Source organism: Petaurus breviceps, unplaced genomic scaffold (genome assembly GCF_028583685.1).
Source record: "Petaurus breviceps papuanus isolate PSGF00001 unplaced genomic scaffold, PetGlider_PUasm1.0 90466, whole genome shotgun sequence".
Lineage (NCBI taxonomy): Eukaryota > Metazoa > Chordata > Mammalia > Diprotodontia > Petauridae > Petaurus > Petaurus breviceps.
In genome coordinates, this window is record NW_027187260.1 from 380,689 (window position 1) to 392,845 (window position 12,157).

At 32.4% G+C, this 12,157-nt stretch overlaps 1 protein-coding gene across 11 annotated transcripts in view; it reads left to right on the forward strand.

Annotated features, from left to right (window-relative positions):
- ENAH (ENAH actin regulator) overlaps positions 1 to 6,991 on the forward strand; it is a 136,200-nt gene extending 129,209 nt beyond the window's left edge. For all 11 annotated transcript variants that reach the window (XM_069062574.1, XM_069062576.1, XM_069062577.1 and 8 more), the window contains 3 exons: positions 1,950 to 2,028; positions 3,377 to 3,434; positions 3,965 to 6,991. In XM_069062574.1, coding sequence (XP_068918675.1) covers positions 1,950 to 2,028; positions 3,377 to 3,434; positions 3,965 to 4,002 — 175 coding nt within the window. In that variant the 3' untranslated portion in view covers positions 4,003 to 6,991. The remainder of the gene's footprint in view (positions 1 to 1,949; positions 2,029 to 3,376; positions 3,435 to 3,964) is intronic.
- The last annotated feature ends 5,166 nt before the right edge of the window (positions 6,992 to 12,157 follow it).

Genomic DNA, 12,157 nt, shown 5'->3' on the forward strand with positions numbered 1-12,157 from the left:
AGAGGTGAAAAAATTCCCATATTTGCACATTACAGTGTTCTGCATACCAAGGGCAGCCCAGTAAATATATAGTGGTAGAGTGAATAGAGGGTTAAGTTTGGAGTTGGAGCACCTGGGTTCAAATTCCAGATCTGCCACTTCGTACCTTTCTGACCTTGGTAATTCATATAACAATGCTGGGCCTTCCTCCATTTCTTTAACTATGAAATGATTATATATCTTTTCAGATCTCAGGCTAATGAGCTTGTTTGTCTATGGCACAAACATTGGAAATAGAGGGACAAAACCTCTCATCAGAAAAAACAAAAATGCATTTTCTTATCCAAAAGAATCATACTTCTTTCTTTTCTTGAATTTCATTCCAACCTACATTGGTAGGTATGTAAGGGAGCAAAATTTGACTGATTTGATGTCATAAAATTGTAAAACAAAATAAGTATCATCTAATTACACCAAAAGATTCAAAGCTTAATAAAACTCGGTGAAAAGTTATAAATAGACCTTATGCTTTGCAGTTTCTAACATCATTTTAATACCTTGTTAAATTGAAAGTTTATGACTTATCTTTTTACTTCAATTTGTTTTTCATATGTGGAACTCTTAAGTTAATTACTATTTTAACTTTTAAAATAGATGTTACCAACTAATTTTGACTTAAGGGTTTTATCTTCTTGCCAGATTTATAAATTGAGGCAAAGTAATTTTATTTTAGAGTAGATTGGCTTAAGAAGCCTGTATGTCCAGAGGATATATGTCCATATATTTGTCAATAGATTCTGTATTTTAAACAAAGTAAAGTGTTATACAGTAAGAAGTGTGTGTCATATCTTTTTTTAAAAACCAAAATATTTTAAAGTGAACATAAAAGGTAGAATTGTAGAGTCTACTAAAAAGCCACTTGTAGAGTGGCTAGCCTAAAAATCAAAGCTAGAAGAGATGTTTTCTAAGCTTTTTTTTATGTACTAGAGTTAAAGTACAATTCAAGTAAAACTGCACCATGCCCAAAGGTTATTAATTTGCCAGTATTGTTTGTTAAGAAAATGATATTTTAATTTTCCAAGTGTGGTTTATCATAATAGAAATGCACAGTTTTCAGTTCTCCACTGAAATTCTAATCTAGTGGTTTCACTGTGGCATGATGGTGATCCTAGGTTTTCAGGTTATGCCAGTGAATCACAAGCTCTGTAGAGTCTGCCAAACTGGAGAGGCTTCAGGTATGTGCCATTGTCAGGTGACAGGCCATTCCAACGATCAGACTAATTAAGTACAGAAAACATTGTCACTGAAACAGTCCCGACCTTATGATGAATGTTGGATCACATTGGATCCTGTTTGCAAAAGTAAACAACCACATCATTGAAATCATAGATTTTGTGAAGTCCTAAACTATTTATCAGGTGAGTTTTCACAAAAATTTTTGCGTGGAAGAAAGCTATCTTTTAGTGTTCCTTTTTTGTGGAACATAGATTTTGTGAATTACTCATGTTGGATGAAAAACATTAGGCTCTAACTCAAAAGTCATGCTATCTGTTCTATCACTTTGCCACACACCTGGTACAAATGAAAACAGGAATCTGTTGTGATGAAGGTACCATATGGGCCACTCTTAATTTAAATGGCCCTATTAGGCATGTTTGTCTTGTTGGCATGCTGTACATTCTTTTCCTTATTATATTCTGAAAGAACTACTTTCTACTCTTCTTTTTCCTCCTTGTTTGTTATTATTTTCTAGTCCATTAGCAAATAACAGGTAATCCAGAGAGAAAAAAAATGGAAAAAGTTAAAAAAAAGTTTTCTTATTTTTGGTCCTAGTTTTTAACCAGATCTATTATCTTTTTAAAAAAAAAATTTAAATTTAGTGTTTGATTTTGAACAATTCAGTTGTTGTTAACTATTTAAAGTTTAAGCTAAGTTCACCTTTGTTTTTTCCCAAAATTTCCTTTCTATAGACCAAAATCTACGCCATCTGCGCAACCCAGTGCCAATGGAGTGCAGTCAGAAGGGCTAGACTATGACAGGTTGAAGCAGGTATAATGTATTTACTGGCAGTTATTATTAATGTGCATCTGTTTCTACTTCTGATATCAATTGTACTTTATTCTAGAATAGCTTCTGGGGTAATGTATATGTAAAAATAAAGTTAAAAGTTGTGTTTGATTAAACAATGAAATAACTTTGGAAATTCATTTTCATGTGATGAACAGAGATTTTCAATATTTCTTTTTTACTGTTGTTCAGTGGTACAGCATAGATGTTAAAATAGGTGAATTACCTATTTTTAGCAAGTGAAGTGTTTTTTCTTTTTTGATTATCAAAAAGTTTTATATTTGGTGACACCTATGGTAAAATTTCCATTCATTCATTTAATGAATATCCAGAGGAAGAAAATCAATACCTATATTAAGTTAAACAGAGAAATAAGGTTTTTAAAAATGCAGCAATATTATGGTTTTAATAGTAAATGTTACAGAGTTATTGAAAAGTAGGAAGTATAGATAATATTGAGAATTTGCTTCTGAAAGTTTTGTAAATTGAGGATTTTTTCTAATTGAATTCCATTTTCCCACTTAAATTACCTTATTTCTGAGATGATTTTATTTGTGCATTTATTTTGAGGCTAGAATTTCAAAGAAAATTTGAGTATGCACTTCTTTACTTCCCTTTTTCTATATCCTATAATAAATGTCTTGGGGAAGTTATTATTTGAGACAACCTGGTAGTCAGTCATTTTGTAAAGAGGATCCTTTTGTGATAATAACAATCATTCCTTAGTTTCCATAGTTTCCAAGTCTCACATCTTGCATTTTTTTCATTTCAAAATATAGTGTCCCTAAAGTCTTAAAACTGTACCAAGACTTTTGGGACATCTGATATAGTAATCTTTTTAATTTTTGGTAATGATTGAGTGGAGTTCAGTGTTCAAACATTTCTACTTGGCTTTGAAGAAGCTGCTTTCTTTGGTTTTCTTCTATGTGTATGTAAAACTACAACTTACCTGGACTGCACTTTATTATAAAATCAAGTTGAGCTGGGATGTTCACACATGATCCTTGGAGCTTTAATGCTATAAATATTTCCAACTAAAAAGTATTTTTAAGAGCTAGCCTTTTAAGCTATCCTACCTTGCTTTTTTACTTGGGCATTTCCCCCTTCCCATTACTTTTTTAATTAATTCAGTGAACTAACAGAAGACTTGGACTCTTTCCAGAAATCTGCTGATTCATACCTTCCTTGGGGCAAGGAAGTAATTGTTTTAGTTTAAAATAGCATATCTTCTACTTCATACTACATTCTAATAAGGAGAGATTCTGTTTATTTTAATTATTTATCGAAGTACCTGTGGCTGTAATTTATTTTCCTCTTTTTCTTTTTTTAGGATATTTTAGATGAAATGAGGAAAGAATTAACAAAACTAAAAGAAGAGCTCATTGATGGTGAGTTTCTAGTTGTATATGCTACTTAAAAAGTTAAAAGGAAACAAAATTTTAAAACAAATGAATAAATGTTATAACCATTTAAATACTACTTGAGAACTTCAATTCAAATTTGGACCCTCATTCATCTCTAGACCTAGGCCAAACTTGGAGGCAGAGGCTTATGTTCCAAAGAGAGGAACTTTTTATTTTGAAAGTTTGTAAGATTTATATATAATTAGTGATATACATAGTAAAATAAGGAGAAAATCAAATGAGTAAGAGCTTCTCAAAGATGATGCCATTCCTCATTCTTACTCCTTTCAAAGTAAGCCTTCACATGGATTTTTTCATCTGCATGTTCCACAAAAATTAAATTAATAGTAGTGTTTTTAGTTTGAAATGAAATTCTCTACCTGGAAACTCAGTGTTCAATAAAAAACCACCATCATACTGTTTTTCTTTTAATAAGATGAATTGAGATAACTTATCATTTGATTTGGGATAATCACTAATGAATTTTCTTTTTTTTCCCCCTCTTTTCTAATCAGCAATCAGACAAGAACTCAGCAAATCAAATACTGCATAAAAAAAAAGTAAAACTAAGGAGATAAGACTTTGACCGGAAAACATAAAGTAACTAACTACATTTTGTGGGCTGTTAGAAGAAAATGGAAACAGATAACTTGGAATGAGGGAAAATCAACATATTATAAAAGCTGTCACACATCTACGATGACCTGCTATTATTTCCCTCCCAGTTTGCTGCTTTTTTCTGACCTTTACAACAGGATGGAAAAGAGTCTAAGAATTACTGTAATGATTATGCAGAAAATCCTATACTTGTCAGGCAAGATCACAGTGCATTGAAATATTCTCATGTCAAGATAAAATTGCACATTTTTCAAAATTCATTGTTAAAACAGAGGAGAAAAGTTCAAGAAGGCTTTTCAGAGAGGTTTTCAGTGTTAATGAAGGATTTAGCAAGTTATTTTGTTGTACTGCAAATGTTTCTCAGGTTTTGTCTTCCTATCACATTTGATATTCCATGAATTATTACATGTATAGGTTCAGATCATAAAACATGGAACAAATGGAAATGTATGTGTTTATGAAAAGGGGTTATTTGTAAGAAAGTGACCTAAACATGACTTGTCCAGTTTGGAGAATTCTAGAATGATAGGAAGCCTCTCTAGTTAGCCTTCATGCAGTTTCGTAGATTAAAACAAAAAGTACAGTCCAAAATTTAAAAATGTAGATGCCTTCCTAAATTGTTAAAATGCTTTACCAAATCTATATGATACAATCAGTGGTCAAATGTTAAAAATAGTATGTTATAGATTTACTGTAGGTTTCCAGTTTTTTTTTTTTTTTAGATTTATGCATGTGGATATGTAACAACCACCACAAAATTTGTTTTTGTTTTTATGGTACACAAATCAGTGCACATCACAAGCATTTAAGTAGCCCTTCCAGGCCCAGCCCCAGGAGAAAAAATTTCTTTGTGGGAGGAAAGGGGGGAATTATTTTTCATTTAAAATTAATTTTTTCTGTAATATATTTTTTCTCACACATTTTGTGCATGAATAATAATGAGGAATATTTTGTGACTTTAATCAGTAACCATGTTAATAGAACCAGGTACTTAATTTTTCTTTATAGTTACTTGTATCTTAGTAACTTCATGGGTCTGAGTTTCATGTCATCTATTCCTGTGGAACTCAAAAAATTTGATCACTGAATTTGAGAATCATTACATCCATTTCCCTGCGGTAATACAGAGTACAAATGTCCAGGTGCATATTCCTGGCTCTCTCTCTTTGAGGCTACTTTTGAAATTTGCTTTGATAAATTAACAAGGAAAAGAATTGTGATAATACTAGGTTTACAAAAATGCTGGGAATAGAGAAGAAAATGAAGAATTCTACATCATTTTCTTTAGGTAATGAAGTGAGATTTTGCTGGTGGAAAGAAGAAACAATTAGAGAGAGAGAGAGAGAGAGAGAGAGAGAGTGTGTGTGTGTGTGTGTGTGTGTGTGTGTGTGTGTGTGTGTGTGTGTGTGTGTGTGTGTGTGTGTGGTGTAAAATCCACCTTCTTTCTCTGGCCTTTTTAATTTGAAGCTGGTAAGATTAAGTGGGAAAAGATTCCTGTGAGTTGCTACCCATATAAATAGAGTTCTTGGGAAGTTTTTGTAAATTCCACTATGCTCACTGCCCACCCTACCCCATCCTGCTCTATCTTGTTTTATGCTAAGTAATTTTAGTGCAATATTTGTTTTCAGGTCTGTAGGGGTCAGAAATTTAGCTAGAATTTGGAAAAATACTCACATTTTAATTTGCCTTTTAGATTCTTTGGGTCTCAATTTATAGTACAGAAAGCTTTTAAAGAGCATATTCCCCTATGGTTAACCAAATCCACAGCACTTAATCACTTCAAGGAAGGTTGATAAGGTATTTTGCTCCCCCCCCCCCCCCCCCCCCCTTTAAAAAGTTTCTTGCTTCTGTAGCAATTCCATTTTAAAGACAAGATTATGATGGAACTTAGCATAATAGTATCCAGTTCTTCTTTCCTGTGACTGTGCATTGTTCTGCATGTGATAGTGAAGGCATTAAAGATAAAAAGCAAGCTTTTAAGGTACTGTTCTCTATAAAAAGTAACAGGAGGCATTTCATCTTTGTTCACATAATTTTTTTAAGCACACATTTTATCATTGAGATTGTTTATACCTCCACTAATCTGGTCAGAAATCATGTTTGATTTTGTTAGAAAAGTTCAATAGCCTGGTGGAATTGTATATTGGGTACAAGTAGTCCAAGAGACTAAAATACTGAATCCTGAAAGAAACTGGTTTATGCACTAAACGTTTTGTGCCTTGGTCAAAAATTAACATGATTTCTGTATAAAAGGAAAAAAAAACTCAATGTTTATTCATGCTACTTTTCATCTATATTTTATGTTATCCCAGGTCACTGAATTTGTTTGTTAAAGAAAATTTGATTGAACTAAGGTTTACTGTAAACATTTGCTGTCATACTGACAGTTATGTCATTGCCAGAGATTTCAGTAATTAAAAGTGAGAAATAGAAGCTAAGGTTATTTTCCTTATTGTTTAAAACTAATGTCCTTAAAAAACAGAACATTACAGTTTTTGTGCTTTTGTAAATTGGATGTCTTAAGCTGAGTACAGTTTAGGGAATCCTTTCTAATTCCAGGAAGGTACTGCTTTCTCAACACTGTGATCTGATCTGTGACAAATCTGTACTATACACTCTGTAAATGGCTAACAAGTCAATCGCAAACAAACTGAATGTACAAATCTTAGTGCTGGTGCTGAAATCTCTTCAGAAGAGTCATCATGATTTAAAAGTTTGTTTAAAAAAATTTTTTTTCCACATCAAGTGTCAATCAAAACTGAAGATGAAACACTAATGAATGTTGAATTTTCATGCTTTAGGTGTACCTCCTCTTTAGATTTTATTTTTCAGTTTGTTCTCTGCTATTTTTACCATACTGTGTCATTTAAATTTCCTACATGCTAACTTTCATTTGTGCGATTAAAATAAAATTGCAATATATACATGTTGCAATCACTTGTTTGTGACCCTTAGATGACCTGGATTAATCCATTGATTATAAGCTCCAGAGAATGTGAAATACCTTTGAAGTCCTATGATTTCTTTTGATGGTTTACATATTGTTGTCTTTACTCTTTGAAGGTAAAGTTTTATAGTAAATACCAAGACTGTAAATGAAGGGAATATTTAACATTCAGAAATGAAAACTAACAACTGCTTTTGAATCAGATGTGGATGTCTATACTTGTCTGCCCTTTTCTTACTGTGTACCTTGACACAGTTTTTACTCAAACAGCCTAAAGATTTGTGCATATATACTATTAATTTTAATTTATCCTCATTTTATGCTAGATTTTTTTTTACTTATGTATATTTATAAACTTCTAAAACTCAATTATTGCCACAAACAAATTTACATTTTCAAGTTTAGAGGGAAAAATTAGTTTCATAGACAAAACATTAAGTGATATTCTAGTAAAACCTGTATATATAAAGCTTTCCCATTTAATATGCTTATTCTTTAAAAATCTAACATTAATTTTGCTTTCACTTTTCTTGGGCCTTTGGAGAGTGTCACTGTGGGGTTTCATTGTTATTTTTTAATTTCTTCCATTTGTACCTAATGAACTCTGTTAGAAATATATAGTATTTGTATATTTCCTTTTGTCAGACCCATATTTTTTGCTTCTTTAGTTTTGTTCACATCCATTTTTTACAGGAGGGCAAGTCTATACAATTCCATTCCAACTATTTGAACTCAATACCATTAGTAGTAACTTAATCTGCTACCATCCTAAAGAATAAGACTTATTGACAAATCAGTCTTGTCTTAAATGTCTGCCTATATAGATAAATTGAATCCATAAACAAAATACCTTTGGCTTTCCAGATAAATTTACCATCAAACTTTAAAGCCTCTTCAAAAACACTTAATTCCTAAAATTATAGTATTTATAAATTTGTAAAATTTTGATTTTGAAAGCACAATGTGCAAAGGCATTATACAGTATCCCAGAATTCCTTAAATATTATTCCACTTTCTTAAAGACATTTACTCAGCAACCATTCACACAATTGTTTCTGAAAAATTGAGATCCAGTTTTTGTTTTCAATGTATGGACTTGTATTATCTGCCCATTTCACAGAATATGGAAGGAAATTAAAAGTTGAATAATTTCATGGATGGTTAACTCCTGACATGATCTTAGGGATTCACTTTTTTAAAAAGTGGACTGATACTTACAAGAAGTGTTTGATTGTCAAGACTTAAGTTTATCGGGAATTTTCATTCACCAGGGTTTTGGATTAAAAATCCAGCGAACACAGTTACTTTCTCCATTGTTGGCCACCCAAAGAATTTAGAAATGAATGAATGCTCTTTTAAGTTTGTGTTTTAAGGATATTTTTTGTCATATGAGTCTGAGTAAATTGGACTGTGATAGAAAAGCTGCTATTTTAATAACTTCTCAGGAAAGATTGTTTATTCACATGAGCCATATATAATGTTGGAGTTATGCAGTATAACTATTCCAAGGTAGGAAATCTGTATTATTGTGGGTTTATTAGGAGAGTTAAAATTACTGTTGTGGGTTTATTAACCTGTGGAGTGACTTTTCTCTCTTTCTATCCACATTGATTCTGTTATTTTTGGTCATCTGGGAAATTTTTTTACTATGTTAATGAATACAAGTAAAAATTGTCATAATTTCATAAGTGATAAGAAGAGGAAGCAAAATCAGGAATACAAATCAAATTTAGAATTAATAGAAGAGGCTCAAGTAAGCATCAAATTTAGCCAAATTATTTGAGCCAAAAGAGATTAAATCTTTTATAAATATAAATGTTAAGGGTCAAGCCATGCAAGAAGAAAATTTGGTTTCATAATAGATAAGGTAGGTGAAACTAGTGGTAATTCTAACATGAATAAAGATATAAGTTGCTTAAAAGTTATTTCTATTTTTCCAAGCATTTTCCATGTTAAAATAATAAAAACCTTGAGAAAATTGCCCATTTCTTTTTTGAAATATTTTTTGGAGGGGAGAAGGGGCTTTTATGTCTTCATTGGTGTAGGTAGCTCTAAGTAAGGAAGCCTCTTAGATTATCACCAGCTAGTTGTTATGCATTTTGTGATCCATGAGAATTAGTTGGGTCACTGAGAGGCCTAGTAATTTGCCTATAGTTAGACAGCCAATATTGCTAACAAGTGAGACTGGAACCCAATTCTACCCATTGGTAAGCTTTTTTTTTTTAGCCCCCTTTTTTGGAAAAGACAATGGAAAATAGATGAAGAATGGAAAATAATGAAAATATCAGCTTCTTGCCTTAAAATTAATAAATGTCACTTATTCTAAGTAAATTCTATAAACTGAATTTTAAGCACCTATCATAGAGGACCTTGGAAACCCAGGGGTGTTGAATAATTTGCCCAAGGTTACACAAGTATCAGAAGTGGGATTTGAACTTGGTTTCTCTTGACTTTATAGCCTGTTTTCTCCACGATGTACCAAGTAGCAAGTGCTCAATAAATTCCAAACTACAGAATAAAATAGCTTGGAAATTACTTATATATAAACTGTTCAATATTAGGGGTTTTGAGGGGTATGTCATATTCATTGCTATAATGTGCAATTGCAGTCTAGACATAAAAAAGGGAGAAACAAAGTTAAGATAATTGAATTTTTGGTAATCTAAGCTTGAGGGCAGAGACTTGTGTCACCTAAATTTTGTTTCCTCCCAGCATTTACAGGGCTCTTCATATAGTAGGGAATAAACATTTAAAAGAATAAATGAAGTCAAGGAAAAAGTACAGGGGCCACCACTGTTTTGGTCAATTGTGAACAAGAAATTCCAGATTGGAGGAAAGTGTTAACAAATCATAGGATAACCAATTCCCAACATTTAAGTATTGTTTGTGTACTATAATGCTTAAGATAACATGGAGTTGACCATTATGTAAGTGCCTTCAACTCTTGAGTGGTTCTCCTTCCATGCCCTAATCCTGGAAACAGATCTTTAATTTTATAATGGAACTCACTGAAAATCAGTACTTTTTTTTTTTTTTACAGCCAACTTCACTGAAAAATATTCATTCCATAAAGCAAAAAATATGTGTAAAATAAATTTTGGCAATTTAAATTTTTTTCATTTTTTTTAAATCTAAGATTATCCAAAAACAAAAAATCTAAGATTATCAGGGAGTAAATGAGGAAACATATCTAAATAACTACCCCAGTTGAGTAGTGTTAGAGTGTTGTTTTACTGTGGGTGGTTTTTCTTCCATAGAAGGTGAAGGATATTGATACTTTGGTGGGTAGTGGAAATAACATTTAAGTAGAAAAAAGGTTAACATAAAATATGTTTTAAGTATACTAAATATGAGTCCTGTCAGTCATACTGGGATTATATATTGGAAAAGTTTTTGCTTTTTGTGTTTTTGCATAGACAGTTATTTAACTATATGTTCATTCTGAGGTAAGGTGGTCATCTAGGACTTACTAAAACTAACCCTAGAGGTTAGGATTAAGATAACAATGCTGAGGAAAGCATGTTCTTGTAGTTGACAGTTCTTCACCCACTCCCTCTAAAAAAAAAAGAAAGCGACCATAGCGATTATGCTAGTTATGGCAACTTTAAAAGTTGAACATTCTAGATTATTAATCTTTTGTAGTTGAATGTAGAAGACTAAAAGAATATGACATTTTTTACCTTTTTTAAATACACCTTCAATTTGTCTTTGTATTTTATGATCAGAGATAGTCAACAGGTAGGAAAGATTCCTGAATAGAGTAGAAACTGAAAGGTGTGGTAAAGAAGTCTTATGATGAAAGCCTCCATTTATTGAAAAGAGTAATTTCAGTTGTGATTTGATTTGTTGATGAGGTAAATTGGAACATTATTCCTGAATCATCTTAAGATTTCTTTTGTTTTTTGTAGTTTTGTATGTTGTTTAGTTTTTGTTTTTTCTTGTCATTTAAATGTCACTATGGCATTGTCTTCCTAATCTTGCAGGTCATTTTGTCTCAAGAGGAAAGTCAAACCTGGCTATTGTGAAAATAAACTTTCACCCAAGGGCTAGTGCCACATCATCAAAAAGAAGTCAGATCCAAGGTCCTAAGCTCTCTGTGTGTATGTATACATATACATACATATACACACGTACACCTCTAAGGCAAAGACCTAGTGTGGTTTAGAAAAAGTATTTGGCTAGCATAATTCAGTGTTGTTAATAGGTACTGAGTTTATAGGTAAATTTTCAAAAGGATGATTGAGTACTTGGTGTAAAGCTTTTGCTTTGAAAAACAACAGTCCCTACTGTTGTCATTTGGGCTGGCTTTTTTTTTTTAGTGTGGGAGGGAGGTTGAGTTTTATTTCCTTCTCTTAGATCATCAAAACACCTTTTTTTTCCCCTTCAGGTACTGCTTTTTAGGTATCAATCAAACTTCAGTATGATACAGCATAGGTCATTGAAACCAAACTTCACAGAACAAATCCACTTAATAAAAGGACTTGTTCTGTAAAACTTGGATTCAGTTAAAAGGCTGCACCCAAGAACCTAGAAGGCCACATGTGACCACAAGGCCTCAGGTTTCCCACCCCTAGCATAGGATCATGGATTTAAAGAAGGAAGAGAACTCACAAGGCCTTTATCTTGTCCTAGTTCCTTATTTAAAGATGAGGAAATTGATGCAAAAAGATTACATAGGTATTAACAGGTAGAACTTAAGTCCATGACCTCTCAAGTCCAAATTCAGTTGATATCTGGTAAAATTCCATTCTTTCTGGAAGAAGCATCTCTTGTCTTGATACCTCTTTTTGTTAGATTGGGGGAAGGAGGTTGTCATCACTTCTACCATTTTTATGATATCTATTCCCTAATCTTATTATTTTCTCTTATTTTATTGTGGGTTAGTGGAAAAAAAGACAGCAAATGGATGAAAAGCTTTTGCAACTGGGAAGAGTGGGTTCCAGATTCTGCCTCTGATAACATCCTGACTGTGACTGGGACAACTTGCTTAACTTCCCAGAACTCTACACAAATCTAACAGCTTCAAGACGCTAACCCTTATTGGTAGCAGTTTCCATTCCTGGGAGTTCCCTCTTCTAGGGAGACCACAAGTCTTGCTGCTCCTACCCTCTATTCCCTACTGAAAAGAGCTGTGAGTCTTGAG